The 27,435-nt window shown below is 34.1% G+C and overlaps 1 protein-coding gene across 2 annotated transcripts in view; it reads right to left on the bottom strand.

The window, feature by feature from the left end:
- Positions 1–27,435, bottom strand: part of ASCC3 (activating signal cointegrator 1 complex subunit 3) — a 361,766-nt gene that overhangs the window by 270,977 nt on the left and 63,354 nt on the right. For both annotated transcript variants that reach the window (XM_046005036.1, XM_046005037.1), the window contains exons 5-8: positions 25,481–25,601; positions 23,282–23,486; positions 22,445–22,586; positions 21,622–21,747 (exon numbers count right to left, since the gene is read on the bottom strand). In XM_046005036.1, coding sequence (XP_045860992.1) covers positions 21,622–21,747; positions 22,445–22,586; positions 23,282–23,486; positions 25,481–25,601 — 594 coding nt within the window. The remainder of the gene's footprint in view (positions 1–21,621; positions 21,748–22,444; positions 22,587–23,281; positions 23,487–25,480; positions 25,602–27,435) is intronic.

Here is a 27,435-nt window from a genome sequence, read left to right as displayed (position 1 = left end):
ATAGTTGACATATCATTTTAGTAGTTTCAGGTGTACAACATACTGATTTGATAATTCTATACATTACAACATGCTGACCATGATATGTGTAGTTGCCATCTGTCACCATACAAATTATTATACTCTTACTGTGTTCCCTATGTTGTACTTTTCACTCCTGGGACTTACTTATTTTATATAACTGGAAGTATGTACCTCTTAATCCCCTTCATCTATTTTGCCTATCCTTCCACTCCTACCTCCTTCGAGACTGTTCAACAGCACATGTATGTAGCTAGTGGCTACTGTATAAAACAGTGCAGCTCTAGAAAGCACCCAGCTAACTTATATAATATTTTAAACCTGATAAATATATTGTCATAACATAACAGAATCAATCATGGGAAAGACTCTTAGGACAGCATACAAAATCCTCAAGATGTTCTCAAAGGCCCTGCCATAATCTGAGGGTCATGGAATTCAGATGAACTATATCAAGGATGCTTCCAGGAACAGAAAGAACATTAGTTTTATCTGACCTCTCATTCTTAATAAAGTCATCCTTAGTAAGCGAAGAAACAAACAAACAAACAAAAAATAAGTAATCATTTGTTCCATGCCTTAAAGACTAGAATTAATCTTCTTTTCCAACAATGACTAAATCACTAATACTTATTTCTTATATATTTATACACACATACATATAATACTTATTTCTATATTCCAACCCAAAGTCGACAACAGTACAACAGTTAGGTCTAAGCATGCACCATATACTAAACTGGTTCCGACTGAAGCCTTACTACTCACCTTTATTAAAGGTTGACAAAACTTACCTGATCAAACAAAAATTGCTTACAGTCTCTTAAGTGCTAAATGATAAATATAAGGAGTTATTTCCCTTTAGAATATGAGACTACTAGGGTGCCTGGGTGGCACAGTAGGTTAAGTGTCTAACTCAGGTCATGATCTCAGGGTCTTGAGATCAAGCCCCGTGTTGGACTCCAAGCTCAGCATGAAGTCTGCTTGAGATTCTCTCTCTCCCTTGGCCCCTCCCTCTTGTGTTCTCTCTCTCTCTAAAAGATAAATAAATCTCTAAAAAAAAATGAGTGTACTAAGGGTTGGGAATTAGGTTTTTCATCTTCATCCTCCTAATACCTACCATAGTACTTGGCACAAAGAAAATATTCAGTGAGTTTTCTTTCCTGTACTTGCTTCAGCTGAGTCATTCTAATTAAACCAATTATCATCAGTGAGCTGCATCACTGATGAATTTTCATAAATCAAGCAATACTTAAGACACTCCATGTTAAGCACAGTGACTAACTCCAGAACAGGAGCTGGGTCTATATTATTCTGCTAACATTATTTAAGTATGATACACGCTTTCTATCAGATATCATATATCCTAGCCAAACTATTTTTTTTCTACATTCATTCACTGCAGCTTCCAGCAAAACTAGATGTTACCTTCGACATCAGTCCTGTTACATTTGTTCTCGGGGGAAAAAAATGCAGGGTTTTGAAACATTTTTTACATTTTTAAAACCTTCTTCGCACTAAGATAGCATTAGAAACCCTAAAAATAATCAAATACTTAGCATGTCATAGAACATAAAAATTATGGTCAGAAATATTTAACATTCTATCTTTATTGTTTATCCTCAAGTAATAATTTATCCTCAAGAAATTGCTTGGCTGATTTATACCCAATCCAAGATAAATTCTTATACCTATATTTTTACATATTTATATCTTTTATGTAGATACAGAACATATGCTGTATATGTTATTTTAAAATATCGTAACATCTGAGTCGAAAGATAACAAAATATCATTTCTGAGACTTTCTAAAAATCAGTAAAAACTATGTTTATTTCTTTATTTTAGCTGCAAAAAAATTATAAGGAGTTTTTAGGAGACTGCAACTAGGGACTCCTACCACATATAACAAAGTTGGGTCGCGTTTCCGTAGTGTAGTGGTTATCACGTTCGCCTCCCACATATAACAAAGTTGGTTAACTAAACTCCAGGTCAGTGTATTTCACACAAGAGGTTACCTTCCACTAGTGGGTTATGAAATCAATTTAGTGAATGGTAATCAGCATTGTGAAAGAATAGACAAGAAAAAAAAATAGTGCAGCATATCATGTATAAGGGCAAATACTGTTACATAAAATTTTTGTGTTTGGGTGACTGAATCAAAATATGAAATAATAGGGGCACCTGGGTGGCTCAGTGGGTTAATTAAGCCTCTGCCTTTGGCTAGAGTCCTGAGATCGAGTCCCGCACTGGGCTCTTTGCTCAGAAGGGAGCTGCTTCCCCTCTCTCTCTGCCTGCCTCTCTGCCTACTTGTGACACCTCTCTCTCTCTCTGTCAAATAAATAAATAAAATTAAAAAAAAAAAACAAAGAAAAATGAAATAATAGTTTGAAACCCAATGTTATAGTAAAACACTTTCCAACAAACACAAACACATTCTTTCAAAGTATGACATTTCATTTTGGGAACACAGCAATCTATCTCTCACAAATGTATATAATCTTGGGGTTAGCAATTTCACTTTAAAAAAAAAGCATACTTGCACACACAGAAAATGGTACACTTGTAAGATTACTCATCACAAAATTACCTGTGGTACCAAATATCATCAATAGAGTACTAAAGTGAATAAATTATGGCACATCAATACAATGGAATTCTATGAGGCTAGAAAAAAACTCTGTGAAGAAAAAAGAAAACCTCTCTGCAGAACAAGAACATTTCCTATTCTGGAAATATCTCGTTATGTGAAAAAAGTAAGGTGCAGAACAGCATTTAATATGCTATTTTTTGTTCAAATTTGGTGGGGGTGGGAGGAAGAGAATAAGAATCTATATTTAGTTGTTTTTAAAGATTCAAGATGAATACATAAATTCTAAACATAGTGGTTATTAAAGAAGGAAGTAGGGATCTGGGCAGATGAAGAACAGAGATAGAATAGGAGACTTTGCACTATTTATAGGTTTCTAGTTTTTGAAACATGATAATACCTATGCAAAAGAGACACAAAAAGAGATACAAATGACTTCTTTAAAAAATGAAGAAGTATCTAATTAAATAGAGAATCCTAAATTAGTTCTTAAGTATTTCAAAAACATTTCATATTAAAAAGTTCTTCTCATTATTCCTATGATTTTACCCTCCAGAGACAAAAAGATAAATTGAGTTACTCTTCTGAAAACCCTTCAAATTATTTTAAATCATGTATTCCTCCACTCACTCTCCTCCTTGACATTCTATTTGTGATCTGAATACAACTAGCTACTCAAAGGTATCTCTGAAAAGTTTAGGAATAAATGAATGGCAGATTCTTCTTACCTCCAATACCTGATACATTAGACCTGTGGCCTCACCCAAGACTCCATGGTTTCATCACAGAATCAGATACGTTATTAAATGCAAAACTTAAACTATATTCCTGCCATCATCTAAACTGCATTCTTCCATTCGTGTAATGTATATTGAACACTAACTACAAGTCTCAAGCTGTGAGGACTTTTTCTCTGTCCTCAACAATTCATGGTGCGCCAGGTAAATCTGGACTACAAGGAACCTGTTCCTAGGTCCCCAACTAAACTACTACACACCTCCATATCCTAACTTTAAAAAATAAATTAAAAAAAAAAGAGAGAAGACTTGACATACTATTTCACTGAATATGCCAATCCCAAACTAGATGATCTGTGTCAAGATCAGTAAACTAACATGATATAACACAAATACTAAAATGTTATCTTCAAGATCTTGGATTACAAATACATAAGATAATATATTCTTTATTATTTAAGTTGATAATTGTTCATTAATCCATTTAATAATAGTAATAGCTAGCATTTCTATTGAGCACATAATACATATGAGGCTTTGTTTTAAATACTTTAAGTGGATTACTTCATTTAATACCCAAAGAAACATCATTACATAGGTCTTTATAAAAAGACCTTATCTTATTTTTTACATTTTTTCAAGTTTTAACTTAATTTTCAGTTTTTTAACATACAGTGTAATATTAGTTTCAGGTGTAGAATTTAGTGACTTATCACCTAAATACAGTGCTCATCACTACAAGTGCCCTCCTTATTTTAAAGATGGGGACACTGGGCAAAGCAGGTTTGAAGAATCTGCCCAAGGATAAATGGCCAGTAGGCAGCAAGCAGAGCAAAGACTGGAACTCATGTATCTAATACCAAAATCCAAATTTAAAAATCTGAGTTAAAAACTTATAAGGCTTCCTGATTCCATTACTTCACACTTTTATTTCTTATGCTAATTTTTAAAAATAACCTAATTTTATAAAAATAAAAATGCAAACTTAAGGGAACATACTGACCATACTAATAACTGAATAAAGGCAAACAGAATTTTTATTAAACCAAGTGTTTACGATTTTCAAAAAATTGATTATTCTTGGAAATGTTTATATCTTCAAATGCATTATATACATTACTTATAAATGATTAACGTTAATAAATTTGTATATATTTAACCTAAAAATCCCACTTCAAAAAATTTATCCAACTTAAACTAACTGAACAAAAATGCCAAGCACAAAGACATATGCTAAAATGACATTTACAAGAAAAAATAGATATAAGTTGAATGTCCACAAATAATGGATTGGGATAATTAATTCATGGTACATTCTTTATGAACTACAGTAGTCAAACTGAATGAAGAAGATATTTGTGCTTATAGGAAACTGTATCCAAAAGAAAAGAAAAAAAAGCATACCACAGAACATTAACATAATTAAATATTTGTTAATATATAAAAAAAGTATGGGAAGATATATGTCTCCACAGGATTTGGGATAATAAAAGAACTTTCATTTTCTGTTTTATAAATGTTAATATTATATTTTAGATACTGCTATTTTTGGTGGTGAACAGATTTTATACTCAGCCCCACAAAAATTCTTTTAAGTGCAATATATCTTAACAATAAACAAAAAAAAAGATGTGCTCTGTACTGTCTTAATGCATTAAAAATAACATAATTTGTTTCTTTATAGATAGAAATATGTATTGTTTTTATGTTAATACAAATTAACCGAGTCACCCTTTTTCATTATCTCATAAAAAGAGTCCAACATCTTTACCAAACACTAAATTTCCAACTTGTACTTCCACCTGAAAACACACTGAATTCTGCTAATTATAAAGAGAAAAGAATGACAGTCTATTGCCAGTTTCTCTTTACTGAAGAGTTGTTCATCTTAATATTTCATAATAATTCATTTTGAACCAGACAATCTGGGTAGAGGAAATTAAATCTTAACAACAAAAGGCCTCAGGAGAGTAATCTACTATTAAATCTTTGAAGGAAGTGAGATTGTAAGATTTTGTGAAAATCAGGTAAGTTATTACATATGACAAAAAGCCATCAGAAATTATAATGCATAATTCATAGTCCTTCCATGTTATTTAACTGAATGCATATATCACTAAAATAGTAACTGGAAATACTTAATATGCTCTTAGTATCAATTCCTGAAAATTCGTTCATACTGGAAATACTCTATCTAAGAAGCATAATAAAAACAATAAAAAATAAACCCAACTAAATAGATGAGTCTTCTAAATATACTCCACTACATGATGACAAAATGATATGAGAAGCTATTAATGTCCTTGAAGAGAAAAAAATAAAAAGGACAAAATAACAAACAACGGTAATACTACACTGAATGAGAACTTAAGGTACAGTGGGAGTCAGAGAGGTGCACTCACCTCTTCTTAGAAGGGGAAGTTAGCTTCCTTGTTCCTAAGTTGAGTGAAGGCTTGAATGCTAAGGAGAACCAAAGAAAAAGTTCTCAAAAGGGAATTTTAAAATTCCCAAAACCCTGGCTGCCCATAAGCTTCACTGATAAACTCTTGAAATGGCATATCGGGGTGTCTTCTCAGCACACATAAATCTGATAATTTATCATGTCAGATATCTCTCTGAAGTGACACCAAAATGCTGAGCCAACAGTCACATTTCCAGTGCACACGAGGACAGAAAAGAGAACTCAGTTATGGGTTTGATTTGGGTAGATTTGGTTTGCTTGTCATCAGAACTCATTACCATAATAAGACAGGGCTGATTTCACAAAACCAGTATCATAATTCAGTACACAAACTTCAGAGGCATAAAAAGCAGAAGTGAAGTTGAAGGTTAAGAATCTGGTATTTTCTATTTAGTTAATACATTATTTTCACAAGGGAGATGAACTCATACTGATGTGTACCTAAATATCCCTCCAGGATATCAGTATAAGTAGTATAGCTTAAAAATATAAGTTACCATTATTTATTTGATATTATAGTCACTCTGGTCCAAACTGTGAGACCTGCCTTCCAACCAACAGCTGCACTTCTAATCAGGGTAATAAAACAGAAGCACAACAGTGTCTGTCAAATTCTGTTGAATCCTACAAAGAAAATGTCATTTTCAGATTCTTGGCTGATATTTATGGTAATAACTGGTTTCAGCTCTGAGTTTAACCTTTAAGTTGCTTCCACTAGCTTACTTGAAATCTTGAGGAAGGATAAATATTTTGGCACTTACACAGTTAAGCTCTCAAAATGTTGTAGGTATCAAATTATGGGTGATTTATTAATTTAAAATTTCTTACACTATATATTACTTTAAACTTTCCAAAACTAATTAAATAAAGCAAGAATGTCACTTTAAACTTGGATTGTCTTAAACAAGAACATTTTGTCATTAATAGAATCCTCAGATGAATCATTCTGACTGGTAAGAGATTACTTCCACTTGCATTTAATCCAACAATACTGGAATAAACTTAGTTAGATTTCAAGTCAATAATTCATTTACTATAAATAATAATAATAGTAAAAGCATATATCATATAACAAAAGTGTTAATGCCTCATTTAGAGTGGTCAGTTTAATACACAAGTGTGTGTGTGTATTTCAATGCTTAAGAACATACATGGTATTGACTTCCTAAAGATCAAAATTTTAAAATACGTATTTAAATTGGTACTTTTTAAAATTTCTAACATTTTAAATACACAATGTAATATCACTAACTCATTTCTACAAAATGGAAGATCTGAGAATTATTTATTTATTGGGGAAACAAGCAATAAAGTGGGCTTATAAATTACTTCCTTAAACTGAAATTTACTACTTGTTTCCCCACATGCGATTTGAGGCTCACCTAGAAGTGTTCCAGATACATTAAACACACCACTCAAAAGAGTAGGGAAAAGACTTTTAAAAGTCCTGAGGGGGAGGGGGTTATGGACATTGGGGAGGGTATGTGCTATCCTGAGTGCTGTGAAATGTGTAAACCTGGCGATTCACAGACCTGTACCCCGGGGATAAAAATACATTATATGTTTATAAAAAAAAAAATTGGAGGGGGAGGCGAACCATAAGAGACTATGGACTCTGAAAAACAACCTGAGGGTTTTGAAGGGTCAGGGGTGGAAGGTTGGGGGAACAGGTGGTGGGTAATGGGGAGGGCACGTTTTGCATGGAGCACTGGGTGTTGTGCAAAAACAATGAATACTGTTACGCTGAAAATATAAATAAATTGAATTAAAAAAAAAAAAAAGAGTAGGCAAAGGATCTGATTGAAGACTGCTGGAGAGGAACTCCAATGAAGGTGTGCCGAGGAGGCCAGTGCCTGGAGAAGAGGCTCCTCGTACTACTGGTAGGGAGTGTGCATGCTTTTAAAAATGACAGTTCCAGAATTTAACCCTTGAGGTTTTCATTTAATTGTCTAGGGTGGGAATGGTAATTTGTACATTTCTTTTTTTTTTTAATTTAAAGACTTTATTTATTTATTTGACAGACAGAGATCACAAGTAGGTAGAGAGGCAGGCAGAGAGAGAGAGAGAGAGGAGGAAATAGGCTCCCTGTTGAGCAGAGACCCTGGGATCATGACCTGAGCCGAAGGCAGAGGCTTTAACCCACTGAGCCACCCAGGTGCCCCAATTTGTACATTTCTTAATAGCACCCCAAGGACTATCAAGCACAAGCAAGATTAAAAAGTTATCCTAACTTTCCCTACCTACCTCCCAACACAGTGACTAGGATTTCTCAGTCATCTGTTCTTTAATAATTTAACACAACCTATTATGGAAAAAACTAAGTACCTTTCACTCAGAAAAACTATTGTTTGAAACATGTATCAAGTTGAAGGCATACATTTAGTAAGGGGGTCTCTAAAAGGAAAATGTTTTGCTTGAACCTCTTGAGTACTATGCAGAGATTTGAAAGGATAAGCAAAACATTACAAGGAAGAAATCATAACTTACGTAATAAAACTTGATTATTAGGTAGATTACTTAAGAATACATTGAGATTCCTTTATACAATGATTTCCCTTGATATATTTAAATTATTTCAACTTATATAATTATTATTTTCATATAACTCTGAAACTGATCAATGATGTAACAGCTTACAAGAGCTTACAAGGGGGAATTAAGTTAGAAAATGCAATATAAGGTACCTAATAAAATGCAGAGTATTAACTAAAGAAACGTAAGTCACTTTACTCTATCTTTATTAATTTAAAACTGTCCTCTACTACTTCAAAATTCATCTTTGAGGAATTCTGAAGTTATTTATACCAAAATAATTTCACCTACCAATATCTCTTAATAGACTCAATGTGTACCCTTTCCAATTAAACAGCAAAACTCAGCTATCATGTGAGAACAGTTTATATAATTATCACTCAGTCTGGGAATTAACTAATCACCTAAAATGTATCACAGACACAGCTACACGTTTTCTGTGTGTTGACTCATATAATCTTCAAAATAAATAGTTTGATGAGATAACTGAAATTCAGAGGTGCTATGTACTCTGATCCACAACACAAAATGTGCCAAGGGTGGAATTTAACCTCAGTTCTACTTGCTTAACTGGATAAATTTCATTTAAAGGCAGGATCATAATTCTAAACCGCTTTGCACCCATAATACCTCCTAGTGCAATGCCTTGCATCCATCAGGAGCTCAAGAAATGATTATTGATGAATATTAACCAATCCATGCATATTTCCAGAGAAAAATAATGAAAATCTATACACAGCAATACAATCATATCAATATTTGTTTATTATAATAGGTCTGTGTAACCACAATACATAGATATATTGGAAGATATGGACTGAGTCTATTTCTAAAGCAATCTGAAATTCTCATATTACAAGTTAAATTCATCTACTTTTCAGATTTCTGAATTCATTTGAGTTCTAAAGTTATCATTCTGGGACAGCACAATATATTTCAGGCTTTTAATCTCTCTTCTAATGTCTTGTCATAAAATCAACAAAGTGTATGTTGTAAAGAAAGTCCCTTTGTTAGATTATTCCTAGCTAGAGGAGCAGGTGTTAGTTATAACTCTCTGTAGTTTAGCAGGTTTTTTTTTCAAGCAGCTGATGCCCTTTTCCTAGTTAGCAATTTGCAAGTGTTCCCAGTAGACTTTATGATACTATAATCTCAAAGAAGTTCACAGTATACAGACAAAATTAATTCTTCTTTATACGGAAAACTATAGATAGAATTTCCCTCAAATGAGACCTAGCCATTTCATATATTTGAACTACAGAGCAGTTTCACGACAAGTAAACATTATATTTTAATCACAATTTAAATAACTGCTGGGAGTCACAAATAAATAAAAATATCTTGTTTACAACTTTCTAAGAAAGCTAATACATCACATTTTTACACACTGAACCCCTACTGACCTCCAAAACATTATATAGTCCATCAAAAGCAACCTTTTCACACAGACAGAATACTTCAAAATCCCTAATTACTTTTGAGAGGAAGCTGAGAAATTTTTAGGGTCTTCCTTACAGTTTTCCATAATAATAATTCACATAATACTCTAATCATAAAATAGTGATCTGTCAGCGACCAAGTTTTTAAAATAGAAACACCATTTTATTTTTTTTAAATTTTTTATTTATTTCTTATTTTTTTTATAAACATATAATGTATTTTTATCCCCAGGGGTACAGGTCTGTGAATCGCCAGGTTTACACACTTCACAGCACCATAGCACACACCCTCCCCAATAGAAACACCATTTTAAAGTTTCTATAGAGATAGTAGTATGGACATAACATAATCTCTACTATTTTATACCAGGTCCACACAAAGTTTTCATCACAAAAATTAAAAAATGTTCCTTTCTCTGTACATTTCACACCCAGTTCTATTACAAAAAGACATTGTTAAATTCATTGTCACTGTTCAGATTAAGATCAATTCCCCCTGAACATAGCAGTCAAAAAACAACTAAAGCCTCATGCTCTCCAAGAAATTGTCACTAGCAGCGCAGCCTGCTTTAATCCCTCTGCCTCCTATACGATTGATTAAATCTGCACTACTTATTTTGTACTTAGTGCATTCTACAGTACATTGTTTGTACATGCTCAGCACAGGGGACTTTTTTTTTTTTTTTTTTTAATGTCCCCAGCTATGATGCAAGCTCAAGGAAGACAGGGGAAACACACCATTTCTTTTTTCATTTTTAACAATCCCAAGTTATAGGTACATGAAAAATATAAAATCGTTTGTCCTTCCTTACTTCTTTTGGCTGCTGACATTAAACAAATCATAAAATAAGAAAATGAACAAGAAGTTACCAAAAAAGATTTATTTTGGAGACATGATAAAACTGGAAATCCCAAGGGCAAATGAAGCTCTTACAAGCAGTCAGAGAGAAAGCTTACCTCAAAAACAAACAAAAAAACTGAATTAAAAATGAAAAGCAGATGATGTTTTAAGAACATCTTTAATGTTTTAAGGATGCAATAGAGTAATATCTTTAGTGCAGTAAGAGAAAATAAGCATGAACTCAGAATTCTATTACCAGCAAAAATATCTTTCAAGAACAAGGTAAATTAAAGGCATTTTAGATTAATAGAAATTTAAGAGATTTTTGCCAGTATCAGATTCTCACTAAAGAAAATTCAGGCAAGGAAAAGTCACAGAACATGAATGGACTGATGGAATTAAAAAACAGTGAGCAAACTATATAGGTAAAACCAAACAATTACTGACTGTAAACAACAGTAACAGTAATTATAATATCTGAGAAAAATTAAAACAAAATAGACTAAAATACATGACAACAATACCAAAGAAATTTGGGAAAGGAGTGATTAGAGATTAAAAGTTTTAACCACCTTATTTTGTAGTATTTTTAGATTCCATTCAATGCTTAGAAGAGAAAAAAAAAAAAAGGACCATGTTTGCAGGTATCTAACTCTGGAGGGTATAAAATTCCTGGATGGCTCTGTGCTATTGTGGTTTCTCAATCTTGGCATAATTGATATTTTGGTAATTCTTTGTTCTGAGAGGCTGTCATGTGCACTGTGGAATGTTTAGCAGCACTTTGGCTTCTATTTACTGGATGACAGAAGCACCCTCCTAGTGTGACATCAAAAAGTGCCTTCAGATATTGCCAAATATTTTTTCAGGAAGGATGGGACAGGAGGGCTGCCCAGTGAAAAGGTAGGTAAAAAATGGGAAAAGATGGGGTGGAGTCTTCTTTTTCTCTTCTCATTTTACTTAAGACCTTACTTCAGAGTACAGATCTCACTTTTTGGATAATTTGTAATTCTGAAAATAGGATTATTTCCTTTCTTTAATAACGACTTCTTTGGGAATGCAATAAACCATTGGCCTCCCTCAGAAAGAAGGGGGAAAACACCTTCTTTTAACTTGCTAAAACTCCCAATTTTCAGAGTTATCTGCGCTTTTGGTTCAAAAAGAAAAATAAAATCCATAAATAAACACTGAAGATTCTGTTAAAACATGGGGATTTTGTCAGTTTTGATGGAATAATAATTCTCAACTGCATCAGCTTCAGGCATTTTAGATTAACAGAAATTAAGAGATTTTCCCCAGGTGTCCCTTTAGAGTAGAGTTTCTCCATTTGGGGGAGATATTTTTGTTGTTAAAAATAAATAATAATCAGGAGAGAGTTGATAGCTCCAGAGATCTCCAAAGAGTGTCCTTTAAGTCTCTGGTGACAGCTGACTAGCACAAGCATATGAGAAAAGCGCCCAAGGTAGGGGAAAGAACCACTTAAACGGATTAGAGGAAGTAAACTCAAATCTCCCCCGATAGGGTCTGGAACAGCTCTGTTTTTTTACCAACCATAGTGGAAAACCTCTTATTTTACTAGTAATTATGTAGAGTACTCTACTCAGAAGTGCTGTGTCTCAATAGTGAGGCAAAACTAGCCTTTAAATGCTTCGTTGACCCACCTAAGAAATTTTAGAAGCAAGACCTGAAAAGGTCAAATTGACTCAAACTTAACTATATTCCAGGAAAAAACTCAAGGATGTTTATAAGAATACAAAAATACCTGGCATCCAATAAGATAAAATCACAATGTCTGGTTTTCACAAAAAATGACTGTGCATGCTAAAAAGCAGGAAAAAAATTGTAATAAGGGTATAAACTGATCTGAGCAACTAAAACAAATCAAGAAATAACACAAATGATGGATCCTTCAAATAACTAGAGCAAAGGTCAGCAAACTATGGCTTATGGGCCAAATCTAGCCAGATATCTTGGGTACTTTTTTGTTGTTGTTTTCTTTCTTTTCTAAAGTTTTTATTTATTTATTTATTTATTTGACAGACATAGATCACAAGTAGGCAGAGAGGCAGGCAGAGAGAGAGGAGGAGGAGGAAGCAGGCTGCCCCCAAAGCAGATAGCCTGATGCGGAGCTCAATCCCAGGAATCCGGGATCACAACCTGAGCCGAAGGCAGAGGCTTTAACCCACTGAGCCACCCAGGTGCCCCTGGTTTTCTTTTTTTTTTTTTTTTTCTTTTTTTTTTTGGTGTTGTTTTGTTTTGTTTGGTTTTTATGGCCTATAAACTACAAATGGTCATTACATTTTGAATGAGTAATTTAATAAACAAGAAAAGAATAATGACTGTTGAACAGAGACCTTATGTGGTCCACTAAGCCTAAAATAATTACCATCTGCCCCTTTACAGAAAAAGTTTGCTGACCCCAACCTACAAAAATGACTACGCAAGTGGAGGCACAGAAGATATCAAATTTTAAAAAATTACACTTTTAGAGACAAAACTTCAGTGCTAGATGAAAAATACACTGGGGGCGCCTGGGTGGCTCAGTGGGTTAATGCCTCTGCCTTCGGCTCAGGTCATGATCCCAAGGTCCTGGGATCGAGCCCCGCATCGGGCTCTTTGCTCCGCAGGGCGCCTGCTTCCTCCTCTCTCTCTGCCTGCCTCTCTGCCTAGTTATGATTTCTCTCTGTCAAATAAATAAAATATTAAAAAAAAAAGAAAAATACACTGAATGGTATGAACAGTATCTTAGACACCAAAGAAAAAAGATCAGTGAATTTTAAGACAAGGCAACAGAAACCACGGAAAATGAAGCAAGAGGAGAGAAAAATATCAAAAAACAAAATAAAAGTTAATAGAACATCAGAAAGCTGTGTGACAACTTCAGGAACCCTAATATATCTTTGATAAGACTTCCTGAGAGGGAGGAAGGGATAGAAAACTTTTGAAAAAATAATGGCTGGAAATTTCCCACATTTGATGAAAACCAGAAACGCACAGATCCAAGATACTTAGCCAATAGCTTGCACAAAATCCCTGAAGAAAACTGCATCAGGGCAGTGGTAGGCAGATTTCTAAACTGGCTCTCAAGACTTCCTCTTCAATCCCTGCCACACTCCACAGTGTACTTACTCCCTGCATAAACCTCAGAACTATGAATATGACAGATTTTACTTCTGTGATTCCATTATGCTACATGCAATAGCTGACCTTTAGAAAGGAAGATTAGCTGGGTGACTCTGACCTAATCTCCCGAATCTTTTAAAGTCAGAGTTTTTTCACCAGAAGAAGAGGTGAGAGATTTAGAGCACATAGGAAATTTGACACTGCCTTGTTGGCTATGAAGATGCGATGGGCCATATGCCAAAGAATGTGGGTAGTGTTGAGGAGCTACCAACAATAGACAGCAAAGAATCAGGAACCTTAGCTCCACAACTCTAAGGACATGGATTTGGCCAACAACCTGAACGCGCTTGTTAAGGAATCCTTCCCCAGAACTTTCAGATAAGAGATGAGCCTGGCTAAAACAATAGTTTTGCTGTTACGAAACAGTAAACAGAGGATCCCAGTTAAGCCCACCCAAATCAGACTTCCAGAATTTGGAGATAATAAATGGATGTTCTAAGTAACTAAATTTTTGGTAATTTCTTGTACAATGACAGAAAGCTAATATAAAGTCACATCATAATCAAATTGCCTAAAACCAATGACAAGACGAAATCTTAAAAATCAACCAGAAAAAAAGCATATTACCCAGAAAGGAAGATTAAGAATAAAAGCATAATAAAAGCATGCTCATTATTATTAGAAACAATAAAAGCAATAAAATACAGCTACATCTATAGGGACTGGCAAAACAAACAAACGAACAAAACTGTCAGCCTGGAATTCTGTATCAAATGAAATATCTGTCAAGAACAAAGACAAAAGGAAGGCGTTTTCCAGACATACCAAGCTGGAAGAATTCATCAACAAACGTGTACTATAAGAAACAAATACCAAATGGAAATCTGGATCTACACAAGGCATAAAAGGGTAACCTAATAGGCACACAAGTATACAAATTTTCTTCCTTATTATTAGATAACTTAAGTTTTTTTAAAGATTTACTTATTTGAGATAGAGAGAAAGAGTGCACATGAGCAGGAGGGACTGAGGGAGAGCGGGAGAGACTGTCATGCTGCCTCCGTGCTGAGCACAGAGCCCAACATGGGGCTTGATCTCACATCCTCAGATCACAACCTGGGCTGAAACCATTCCATCTTAACTGACTGCACCATCCAGGTGCCCCTAGATATCATAATGTCTTAAAAAGACTGTTAAAGCAAAAAGAATAACAATGAATTGTGGGGATTATAAGGATGTAGAAGTAGTCTACACCTACATGTTTGTTCATTTGTTTGTTTTGATGGTATTAGCATCAAAGTATATCATCATGGTATAGCAAACAAGTCTATCAGAATCAAGATTCTCATGGCTCCAATCTCCAGGTGAAGTAAGGCATTTATCAAGGGAAACAGAATTTGATAAAATGGTTAGAAATTTGTATCCATGAAATCTGTGAAATCTTTACCAAGATCCCTATCAGTGTAAACAATATCGTAAACTCACTTTGCAACTTTCAACTTTATATTTTGTTATTATTTCCTGTTACCACCTCTTAAAAAGGCATTGAGTGATTTAAGGCCATGGTTCTGATGAAACTGATGATATGCTTGACAGTGTAATAACCAACCTTGTGGGACACTTCAGAAAAGGCCTTTTATTTGGGGGCATGTCCAGGTTTTAGCAACATTTCACCCATTTCAAATTGGTCTCATGAAAAAGATCCACACTGTGAAGTGTTTTTCTGGATGCTTCTTTATTTTTCTTGTCTTTATAATTTTGATCAAATCCAACTGTGTCAATAAACTCGTTGGCTTTAGGATCCCCACATCAGGTTTACAAAACAAAGTAAAACAGGAAAAGTAGTACATTTTATATTTATTCTATCTCACTTTTTTCAAAATGTCTCTCTTGAATAACCACAGATGTCAGTAATTATAATGACTTTTTTTTAATTTCTATCAAATAATTAGAAAGTACTCTAGACATCTTAATAGACTGACTATAAGTTTAGTTCTTCCTGATCTAGGAGGATAGTATCTGATACTACGCCCACATGTGTTTGGAGTGAAAAAATAGCCAAAGAGCATGAATGAACACAGGAGTAATTTATTTAACTAAATATTATTTCCAAAGTAACAATGTCTTTTTGTTTTATCTACACTCTTGACATCACAGTGTTTTCATCATTACATTTTTCATTTTAAGCTAACATTTTAGCTAAAATGTATTAAGTCCTTAAATAGTATTCAAAGTTTTTTTATATATACCAATAAGTTTAATCCTCACAATTAAACTATGAGGAAGGTACTATTATTTCAACTTTACAAATGAAACACTGGATCCCACAGAGGACAATAACCTGCCCCAAGTCTCATAGCTAGAAAGTGGAGGATCCAAGTCAAACTAGGCCAGCCTGGAACTGGAGGCTCTGTTCTTAACCGAAGTTGTTTTCTGCCTCCTGGACTGAACAGGTACAAACCTTTCCTTTTCTTCTATTCCTCACCTTGGTAAATGACACTATCGTTCACTCAAGATGACCTAGACATCATTCTAGAGTCAAACAAAAACTGAGATGTCATTCTAGAGTCTTCTCTCTGCTTCATCCCCTCCCATTTAATCAATTATCAGAACTTATAGACTCTCGTACCTAAATTATTCATTTTTATCCCATTTTTCATATAGGCTGCCACTTTCTTAATTTAGGTGCTTAGCATTTCTGTCCTGAACTACTCCAGCAGCTCTATTGTCAACCCTCAACTCTGCATTGCAACCAGGACAATCTGAGGTGACATGCAGTCAGAAGAGGATTTTATCTATGGTTCCATAGGACTGTTAGGAATGGCATGCAATTATGCACTCAGTGAAAAGAGAAAGATACCATCTTCTGGGGTACTTTTTGTGATCCATAAAGATCGTATGTTGTATAAAATAGATCTAAGCCAACAAAAGCATCCACTAAACAAACATTCTGCTAACACCTATATTTTTTCCTGAGGTTTAAATTACTATTCATGTTAATGACATCTGGTGGGATCATTATCTAAAGTGACAGGACATCAAATGGTTTAATTATGTACTTATAATGACACATTGCATTTGAATGCATTATTCTCCAATACTATTATTGCTTATGGAAGTGCAAATTAATAACACAATGGAAAATCTCTACATTCAGTCAGAAAGGTTAAAATAAAAATATAAATAAAATATAAAAATATTTTAAAAATAGCTAAATAAAAAGAAAAAATAGTGATAATCAAACGCTGGCAAGTACGTGGAGAAACTGAGTCATACTGGATTGCTGGTGGGAATATAAAATGTTACTCTAGAAAACAGTGTGGCAGTTTTTTAGAAAACTAAACATGCAGCTACAATATGACCCAATAATTGCATGCTCAGGCATTTACTCCAAAGAAATGAAAACTTACATTCACACAAAACCCTGTAGACCAACGTCCAGTGCAGCTTTATCCATATTACAGATGAAATTAAGTTCCCCCAAAGTTCATAAATTAAACACCTAACTCCCAATGTGACAGTATTTGGAAATAGAGATTTTAGAGAAGTAACAAGGTTAAATAAGGTCATCTGAGTGAGGTCCTAATCCAATAGAGCTCCTGTTCTTATAAGAAGAGGAAGAGATACCACACAAAGAAGAGCCCATGTGAGGCCATGGGAGGGCGAGGGGCACAGTGAGAAGGTGCCTGTATGTACGCCAGGAAGAGAGTCCTCACCAGAAAGTAAATCTATCAGCACCTTGATCTGGGATTTCTAGCCACCAGAACTGTGAAAAAATAAACATCTGTTGTTTAACCACCAAGTCTGTGGTTATGGCAGCCTAAGAAGAATTATGCAATTTGTAATAGTTAAAAACTACAAGCAACATTGATACCTTCGACAGATGAAAAGTTAAACTGTGATGATCCATATCATGATTCCCACTGATGTCCATATCCTACTCCATGGAACTCAACTCATAAAAATATTAGGTTACATGGCAAACAGACATTAAGGTTGTAGATATCATTAACCCATTAAGGAAAACTCTTACTCCCATAATATAAGTTAATATGAATAAAGTTATTTATTTAGAAATAAATACGAAAGAAAAATAAGAAGCCTGATCCATTCATTATGAGTGTTAGTAATGTTTTCATATGAAAAATACTAATATTTAATACACTAAACAAAATAATTCTTAATGATGATAATGCTTAAAATGACTGGTAAAGATTAAAAAGAATTATGTATAAAATTATTTACTCTTATAGATTTTTAGCCCTTGCTGTATTTCAGAATCACTTAGAGTGCTCCAAAAATCGTCTTTGAAATATAAGATCTGGGCCCATCCCAAGACACTATAATTTAACAGGGGAGAAGGCACTTGGATTTTGAAAAAGATCTACAGGTAATTCTGATGCACAGGATGAAACTGACTAATATAAAATTACAACTTTAGTCTAATATATAAATTATAGAAACGAAACTGAAATAATAAGAAATTGGTTTAAAAGTAATAGAGGTAAAAATGGAATACAGTATGGTGGTTAGAAATGATGCTACAGATATGTTTGTTGACATGGAAAGATGTATGTAGATATTTATATAAATACACAAAAAATAATATGTGTGATATAATATCATTTTATAAAACAAAATACCCATGCACATATATGTGTAAAATGGAGTTCATTTTGGTCAGCTGTGGTTACTCTTTATGCTGCTTTATGCCGCTCTTTTTGCTGCTTTATGCGGCTCTTTTTGCTTACCTCCATTATTGATATTTCTAAATGATTACCTATGATATATTTTATATATATATAGAGAGAGAGGGAGGAACTTCATTTTGGTGACAGAAGGTTAACCTAATTTTTTAAAAGAGTTATTTACTGATTATTTGAGAGACAGAAACACAGAGAGGGAGAGAGAAACAATGAGTAGAGGGGAGGGGCAGACGGAGAGGGAGACGCAGACTCGACCCTGGGATCATGAAAAGGCTAACGTTAAGTAATATGTACACTACAAGAATTTTTTTTTCAATTTAGTACATGCTTATGTATTTCTTCAACTTTTCTGTGAGTTTAATATCCAGATGACTAGATCCTGTAGTACACAGAAAATAAACAACCTAAGTGGCCGACAAGTGCCAAAATAAAGTGCTGGATTATATATTTTGAGTCTCCATAATCAACTGATTTGACTGAAACTGTTTGACAACCATTAAATGATGTACATTTGATTGAAACTGTGTTAAGTCTAAGGCTGATGAGATACTGACCAGAGGTTCTTACTCATTATCAACACGGTCTTTATGAAATACTCTGCATTATCACTCTCACTGTCTACATAAATATGCTACAGCTATCTTACATCTTTGCCATATTTTCTCAAATAAAAATCACATTTTAGGTATATATGGATGCATTTGGTACAGGTGAGTATTTAGGGATTGATAAAAAGAAAATCTATGAGGGGGGTAACTGAGTTCTTATAAAAAGGGATAAGATGATGTGCCTTCCTACTTCCTCCGTATTTGCTCTGATTATAGACTTAAGAAGTTTGTTCCAATATAGCAATTCTTTTCCTAATTCTTCCCAACCCCCACACACTCCAAAAGCATGAATTCTGACTTCCTTAAATGTAGATCACCAAGAACTTCAATTTGACCTCAATTACATTTCAAGGAACTGACTAAGCAAATTATATGTAAAAGTAAATTCTGACAAATATATACCCTAATTAAGATGCCTGGGTGGCTCAGTGGGTTAAAGCCTCTGCCTTCTGCTCGGGTCATGATCCCAGGGTCTTGGGATCAAGCCCCGAGTTGGGCTCTCTGCTCCGAGGAGAGCCTGGTTCCTCCTCTCTCTCTGCCTGCCTCTCTGCCTACTTGTGATCTCTGTCTAATAAATAAAATCTTAAAAAAAAAAAAAAAGAAGATGTTTCCAAATACATTTTAAACAATCATCTGAATTGTTTTTATTTCAATTTACAAAGAATCCAATAAATCAAATCCCAAGAAAACCTGATTTCAAAGTTAGTCATTAGTCTGCATTACAATTTAGTTAATTGTAAATGCCCTATTACTAGAAGTCATCCAAATAACTTTAAATACTCAAATCAGACTAGCACTCTCCTCAATATACTGATGTTCTCTAAAACCACCAGAGTTCAAAATTCTATATAATTTATGTTTCTGTATACTCTTACAAGGGACCATGCAAGTTTACCACAGTACTGTTAAGTATACAGAGTCTTCAGTATATTCTGGATTGGCACTACTTGGTAAGTTTATTGAAGGGAAAGATTATTTTTCTACACAGCTTTATAAATTAAACTTCCTCCAATCCTCACAATTTAAACAACAGTCAAAATTATAAATAATCCCTTCCTAAAAAGAATTTACTAAAACTCCAAAAATTCAGGAAAATAATAAATCACAAGCTGAACAGTCAATTTAAGTAAACGTAAAAGTAATTAAGAAATATTTTATTTTGAGATAAAGCAAATATGGCAAAATTTTAACAAATGGTACACGGAGGAGACAAATGATATATGGATAATACTATTCATGCAACTTTTCCATAGGTTTGAAATTATTCAAAATTTAAATTTGAGAAAAATAAAACAATTTGGAATTTGATCCCCTCTTCAAAACATATTCTGTTGTTTTATATGTTGACCACCTGATACAACAACAATTGAATCCTTTTAAACAGTTTAAGCCAGCCTACATAGGTTAAACCAAATATTAGTTGAAAGAACCAAAACAAACATGAAATTATAGAAAAATATATACAAAGATATGTTTAATGTGTGAAGGAATACGTTTTTAAAACTTAAACTCCCCTGGGGCTCCTGGGTGGCTTAGTCCGTTGAGTGTCCAACTCTTGGTTTTGGCTCAGGTCATGATCTCAGGGTTGTGGGATCAAGCCCCTAGTCCAGCCCCATGCTTAGTATGGAGTCAGCTTGTCCATCTCCCTCTGCTCCTCTCCTGCTCCCACTCCTTTCTCTCTCACTCAAATAAATATATAAATTCTTTAAAAAAAACCAACAACACAAAATTTAAACTCCCCTCCTATACCTCTCTAGTAAACAACTGCATATATACTCTCTAGTATGTCAGCCAACTACTGACTTTTTTTTATTTTATTTTATTTATTTGTTAGACAGATTACAAGTAGGCAGAGAGGCAGGCAGAGAGAGAGAGAGGAGGAAGCAGGCTGCCTGCTGAGCAGGGAGCCTGATGCGGGGCTCAATCCCAGGACCCTGAGATCATGACCTGAGCCGAAGGCAGAGGCTTTAACCCACTGAGCCACCCAGGTGCCCTGCAACTACTGACTTTTACAAATAATTTTTCTAAGGGCACCAGAGTGCCTCAGTCTGTTAAGCATCAGCCTTTAACTCAGGTCACGCATATCCGAGGGTCCTGGGATAGAGTCCCACATGGGGCTCCCTGATCAGTGGGGAGCCTACTTCTCCCTCTTCCTCTTCCTGCCTCTCTTCCTGCTTATGCTCTCTCATTCTCACTCTTTCAATTAAATAAAATCTTAAAAAAAAAAAAAATGTGTATATGTGTGTGTATGTGTGTGTGTGTATAATTTTTCTATTACAAATCTATTCATAAAACATACCAAGCATCAAAAATATCAACTTTTTAAAATGATCATCTTGGGGCACCTGGATGGCTCAATCAGTTAAATGTACAACTTTTGATTTTGGCTGAGGTCATGATCTCAGGGTCCTGAAATTGAGCCCCACCTCAGGCTCAACGCTCAGCAGAGTGTCTGCTTTTAGTTCTTTCCCTCTACCCACCTCCATTCATGTGCATACCCTCTCTTGCTTTCTCTCCCTAAAAATAAATAAATCTTTAAAATTAATAAGTATATAAAATATCACCTCACCTCATCTAAGTCTTGGATATAAACTGGTTTTTCCTCAAAGCCAACTGGCATTGGTTCACTATAGGGAATCTTTACTTCTTCATACATCTTGTTATTCTCTCTTTGGATTCCTTCTGGTAAAATCATCTATAACATAAAAAATAAAAATCAATTAAAGAATACTTCTGGTAAAGATTCTTTAATTAGAGAGAGAAAGAGAGAACACTACTGGCTTTAGATGTAGCACTGGTAAATAAATACAGCTAATTTAAAGAAAAAGAAGTCTAAACAAAACAACAAAAAACCCCACATACACACAAATTATTCATATATCAGATCTCTCATATAAAACACCTATTATGCTGATGAATTTTACATATATATTAGATGGTCTCTTGAAGACAGATGTACTTGTCTAGCTAGAAAAAATGTGCAATGTATAGTGTAAAGACCAAAAAGTAATGCAACCACTAAAACTCAAAAATACAAGTTCCATAAATAACTGAAAGGAAAAGAACAAATATGTTTTGAATACCTACTATGCGTCAAGAACTTTACATACACTGTATATCTCAATTTCCTCACTATTTTTAAATAAAAGTTAGCATAGTGGGGCGCCTGGGTGGCTCGGTGGTTTGGGCCGCTGCCTTCGGCTCGGGTCATGATCTCGGGGTCCTGGGATCGAGTCCCGCATTGGGTTCTCTGCTCGGCGGGGAGTCTTTAAAAAAAAGTTAGCATAGTATATCAACAAGTACAAGAATCACAAAAGAAATATGGTAAATCTATGTGTTATTTCCTCAGAATAGACATATTATCTCAAAGTGGTCATATACCAATAACATACCTTTGCACCAGCAATGAATGCTGATGTTCTCATGGCTTCAGCCTGGGAATCATAAACATGGGGATAACGTATTTTTTCAACATCTGTGTCTCTTTGTCTGCTCAGAATTGGAACACTTCTAGCATTCAGAAGTGCCTGCTCTCTGTAAATACAAAAATAACAGGGTACATATGAAATTTTTATCTTGCATATATTAAAATAGTCACGATGATAACTATTTCAGGTAGCCTTCCATTATAAAGTAGAAGAAACTAAATCACACAAAGATACTAGCAATCCTGAAATTTTCCATGTAACTACATAGGCGTTAACACATTTTTAAGGTACTATTTTTAGATAATATCATCTGATAAGTTTAATTTAATGTTCCTTATTTATAATTCTGTTTACCATAATCCAAGGATGTATAACAAGGTATAAATTTCTTAAAAATAGGATTCAATATTTAAAAGAACAAGTACCACATGCCTTCATTTCTTTTTCCTCATTCCTAACTCTAAATAATATGAGGAAAAATATTTTTATTAAGCTAAGAAAAAAAACCCCAAAGTCTCAAGATAAATCTGTGTAGGCTTCACAAATTTTACTAGTGGTGTGTGCACAGCACCTAAAAATAGCTTACCTCTGTAATCCAAACCTCTCACCTACATAGATGCAACCAAGAATATTTTAATTAAGGTCACTGCTTTTTTATCCCAGAAATCCTATCAAAATTCTGTTCTTATAGGAAAACAACACTAGAAGTAAGAATCATCTAAACTGTTTAAACTAAAAAATGATGATACATAATGGTAGCAATTACAACAGAAGCATTTTTCAGCTTCTGGTTTCTATTACCTTTGTATCCGCAATTCCTTAGGATCAAAGCACAAAAGTCCTTCTGCAACTTCTCCATCTTCTCCAGCCTTTCTTTCTCGTCTGGCAATTCTTTTTTCTTCACGGCGATACTGTTTCATTAATTGTTTTTCTTGTTCAGACTGAATAGTAACTTGACAACCATAATTAGGTTTAGCATTTTCTCCTAAAATTTTTTTGCAATTGTCTACAAAGCAAATTTAAGAAATACCATGTTTTATAAATTGAACCTTTAAGAAAACCATTTTTCCCTTTGCCAAAATATAAGATTGCACAATGCTTTGATTCATTTTTTTTTAAACTGCCACATTCAATTTTATGTTTTAAGGAGAGGTTTTTAAAAATATAAAATCTAAGCGATATTAACACAGTGGCTTAAGAAAAGTCACCAGGTATTTTCTTTATACAGATTACATAGTTTAGTGTTACAAACTCCCAAATAGAACATCAGGAACTTAAAAATTAAGTTTTATAATTCTTAAATTATTTGTTTACACAACTTCAATAAATAATTATCAATACTAATTAGCACTTACTGTTAACATAATAATAAAACATATTAACATTAGCTCAGGATATATTTATAAGATGACCAAGGCAAATAAAGAGCACAGTCCACCTTTTCATGGAAATAGAGTTTTAAAAAAATGGTTAGATGGCCAGAACCACTAAGAATCAGGTCAATGAAAGCTCAATGTTCACAAGTTCCAATTTAAACATGTGGTTTGGTCAACTCAATATTAAGGAAATTTTTTCTTCCAACAGATTACCTTCTATGTTTAATCAAATCTTTCCAAGTAGTATATATTGGCTCACCGCAGCACTAAAAGAACTGCTCAAAGTGTTACTCAAAGCAGTCCAAACCAATACACATTTATTATATTGAAGACCTACTAGTTCCAGGCACTGTTGCTAACTAAGCTAGGAAGACAATGAAGACCGAGATTTGGTCCATACTCTGACGGAGCACAGTGCAAGTTTATTATCAAACTCCAGGATGCAACACAGAACAAGGAAAGAATTAGGTGAAGCATCAAGATGGGAAAATTAGTTTTCTAACTCATCTAAGCCTCAGTCAGGCTACCGTTCAGCAAAAACTTTAACAGCAGGTATTTGCTTATGTATATGTGTGTGAGTGCATGCGTAAAGAGAATAATAATGAAAGTAAGAGTAAGAGAGAGAAAGAAAGCAAAATGTTAATAACTAGCAAATCCAGATGAAGGGTATACAAGTATTCACTGTATTAATTTTACAGATTTACTACAGGTTTGAAAGTTTTCAAGGTAAAAAAGTTGGGAAGAAATTAAAACACTACCTAGCTCATAGTAAATACTGTATGTATTTGCTTTAAAAAAAAAAACTGTCTAGGGGCGCCTGGGTGGCTCAGCGGGTTAAAGCCTCTGCCTTCAGCTCTGGTCATGATCCCAGGGTCCTGGGATCGAGCCCCACATCGGGCTCTCTGCTCAGCTCGCAGCCTGCTTCCTCCTCTCTCTCTCTCTGCCTGCTTCTCTGCCTACTTGTAATCTCTATCTGTCAAATAAATAAATCTTTAAAAAAAAAAACAAAACTGTCTACTCAAATCTTCAGCAGGAAAAAATACCATACCTAAACATAAAGAGAATCTCTACTGTAATATGACCTATTTAAGGCATTAATATTTGCTGCATAATCTGCCAGATTTAAAATTTACCTTAAAAAGCAGTATCACTAAATTATAATAGACCAAATATTAAAAGCATAACTACTTATTATGCTCCACAAATAAGTGAAACCATATGATACTTGACTCTCTCTGCTTGACTTATTTCGCTCAGCATAATCTCTTCCAGTCCCATCCATGTTGCTAGAAATAACAAAGAACATGGAGGACATGGGGAGATGGAGAGGAGAAGGGAGTTGTGGGAAATTGGAAGGGGAGATGAACCATGAGAGACTATGGACTCTGAAAAACAACCTGAGGGTTTTGAAGGGGTGGGGGGGTGGGAGGTTGGGGAACCAGGTGGAGGATAATAGAGAGGGCATGTATTGCATGGAGCACTGGGTGTGGTAAAAAAACAATGAGTACTGTTACACTGAAAATAAATTAATAAATTTAAAAAAAAAAGCATAACTATTTTTAAAAGATTTGCTAACCAATGAATGTTGCCATTAAATTAGAATTACCGCTGAATACTTTCTTACCTTGAAAAGCCTGCAACTTATGATCATTTGAAGAATTAAGAAATCTATCCACAATTGTAATTCTGTTCTGAAGGAGTTTCTCAATAAGTTCAAGTCCATCAGGTCCCAGTAGTTCAAACAGCTTAAAAGAAAAAGAATCAAAATAACTGTTACCTCAAACTCATCATTTTCAAGTTATTAAACATTGTGCCAAACTAACAGAGAAAGAAGTACCCAAAAAGTATTTTTTAAAAAACAGTAACTTAGGAAAGAAAAGTAACTCTTCATATTGTTACCTATTTTTCAGCTTTACGAAATCAATTTGCAATTACTAAAGTGCATGATTCAACTTTTCAAAATAATTATGTTTTATATATAAAACTAAATCACAGAATAACAAATTCTAATACTTGGCTTTTCTTGGTATAACCTAAGGAAATTCCAAAATTAATTTGCTTTTTACTAAACTGTTCTGGTTTTCACAAATACAGTCCAGAGTACCCTTTTTCTTACAACTTACATATAACAGCTATCATTATAGAGTTAAAGAACCATTAAAATGTTTTAATGATTCGTGACTTGCAAATTTTTAATGCTTAATAATTTTATTATTTTTATTAAATTTATATTTTAATGCTTAATTAATAATTTTTAATGCTTAATAAATCTGAAATCTAAAACACAGTTCCACAAGTGCTTTAACTTTTTATAAAAGTTTCCATGTGTATCTTATGCAGAGTAACTGCCAAAGATTAAGCTGATTTCAGAGAACTAGTAATTTAGAAAGACTTTCAATCACATGATTGTATGACATAACTGCTCCAGAAAGCTTTTAGATTTCTTCAGATGTGGTTAGAGGATATATTTTCTTCCTGTCCAGAAATGTTATATCTAATTTTACATGTGAAGATTTTATATTAGTCAAATTCTAACTGTTTTCAGAGACTCCACACAAATCATAAAGCAGGAGTTTATGATAAGTATATTGGAATGTTAAATATTTAATAAATATTTTATTTTTGCTGTTCATTTTGCAGACATTATCTACATACAAGGCCACAGTCCCCAGTCCTGGAACACTTTGACTTTTGGGCTAAACATCATAGAAACCAATCACTCTCACCCTGGCTCATAAGGCACTAATTCCACATCAGGAGAGACAAGCCAAGAACTTAGGTTACTGCCTACACCCTTTCCATCAAGTACTTAGCTCCTAAAGCTGGGGTGTCACTCAAGAGAAAAACTTTCCATTGTCCCCACTCCTAGCTTCAGAGTTTGCATCAAAGATTTTAGGGGGTTAAAAAAAAAAAGTCCCAATTTCTTCCAAATGTGTGCCCTCATTTGCAACGTGGCAGGAAGTTGAAGGCTTAGGGCCATCTCAAAAACAGCACAGACTGTGGTTAACTATAACTAGAGATTCACAAATTCAACACTGGGTTACAAAAGAGAATTAAAGAGTGACAAGTGGGAGGAGTCCTTTTGGGTGAGAATAAATACCAACAACAGCTCAGCATCTCTGGAATTACTCTTTAAAGGGGCCCCAAATTTACTGGATTAGTTTATGGAGCAATTTATGCCCCAGAACATTTCTACAAACAACAGAGCAATTATCTGGTAACTGGCAAATTTAACAGTTGGGTGTCCTGAGGGTAAGAAAAGCAGAAACTAAAACTACTTTGATTCCAGGGTGACTTGTGGATATACCCAAAAGCGCGCCTCCTTGCGGAATATATTAGAATCTAAATACTGTGGGGTAAGGGTGAGAGGAATTGTCTGTACTAATATAATCCAGCTAATCACTAAACAAATAAACAAATAACAATAATAAATTAATAAATAAAAAAATAAAAAAAATAAATTCCTAGAAAGGCACAAACTACCAAATAGCAGACAATCTGAACAGACCTATAACAAGTGAAATATTAAACCAGTAATCAAAACTACCCATAAAGAAAAGTGAAGGTCCAAAGGACTAC

This window comes from Meles meles, chromosome 5, assembly GCF_922984935.1.
Source record: "Meles meles chromosome 5, mMelMel3.1 paternal haplotype, whole genome shotgun sequence".
Classification (NCBI taxonomy): domain Eukaryota; kingdom Metazoa; phylum Chordata; class Mammalia; order Carnivora; family Mustelidae; genus Meles; species Meles meles.
The sequence above is the reverse complement of the archived record's forward strand: the minus strand, read 5'-3'. Positions and strand labels throughout refer to the sequence as shown.